The sequence below is a fragment of the Orycteropus afer genome, unplaced genomic scaffold, assembly GCF_000298275.1.
Source record: "Orycteropus afer afer isolate SDZICR_OR568_19922 unplaced genomic scaffold, OryAfe1.0 scaffold00099, whole genome shotgun sequence".
NCBI lineage: Eukaryota > Metazoa > Chordata > Mammalia > Tubulidentata > Orycteropodidae > Orycteropus > Orycteropus afer.
Genome location: NW_006921686.1, coordinates 1,251,424 through 1,252,226, shown reverse-complemented (window position 1 = coordinate 1,252,226; position 803 = coordinate 1,251,424). Strand labels below are relative to the sequence as shown.

The 803-nt window shown below is 47.8% G+C and overlaps 1 protein-coding gene across 1 annotated transcript in view; it reads left to right on the top strand.

The window, feature by feature from the left end:
* The first annotated feature begins 498 nt into the window (after window positions 1-498).
* VRK3 (VRK serine/threonine kinase 3) overlaps window positions 499-803 on the top strand; it is a 42,218-nt gene continuing 41,913 nt past the window's right edge. The window contains exon 1 of the mRNA XM_042781270.1: window positions 499-637. Within this exon, the coding sequence (XP_042637204.1) occupies window positions 499-637 (139 nt within the window). The remainder of the gene's footprint in view (window positions 638-803) is intronic.

Below are 803 nucleotides of genomic sequence, written 5' to 3'. Positions count from 1 at the left end.
TCTGAGGCTGTAATATTTACAAGAGCAGACAGCCTCATCATTCTCCCATGGAGTGGCTGGTGGGTTTGAACCCTTAACCTTTCAGTCAACAGTCGAACACTTTAACCACTATGCCACCAGAGCTCCTATCTTTAGATAGGTAGGCAAGAAACCAAACCAAACCCACTGCTGTGGAGTCAACCCATGTGTTAGAAAGTAGACAGAACTCAGTGGGGTTTTTCTGCTGTCTTCTTTATGGAAGCATATCACCAGGTCTTTCTTAAGAAGCACCTCTGGGCTGGGTTTGAGCTGCCAGTCTTCTGATTAGGAGTTGAGCACTTAACCATTCACGCCACCCAGAACCCCTCTTACGGAACCCATCAGGTATAATAGCTCTCCATTCCCTTGCAGCCTCGTAATATAAAGAACTTGGATGCCACCAGGGCCCTCTGCCAGTTGGCTGAGGATTAAGTTTTCTTTCAGCTTCCTGTTCCCTCCCCACCACTTCTGTTTTACAGCATGATCACCTTCTGTCCAGAGTGTGGCAAAAGTATCGAATCAACATTCAAATTCTGCCCCTACTGTGGAAAATGCTTACCTACAGAGGAGCACAGTGCATCTCCAACCTTTGTCAAGCCTCTGGTGTCATCCTTCCGAGGTAAGAACCGGGGCTTTGGGCTTGGCCCTGGGGTCGGGGCTACGTGCACGCGTGTATGTTTGTGGAGTTTCCTAGAGCTACTGTAACAGAAATACCACAAGTGGCTTTAAAGAACAGAAATTATTTCCTGGCCGTTTCAGAGGCCGAAAGTGTGAATTCAGGCAAC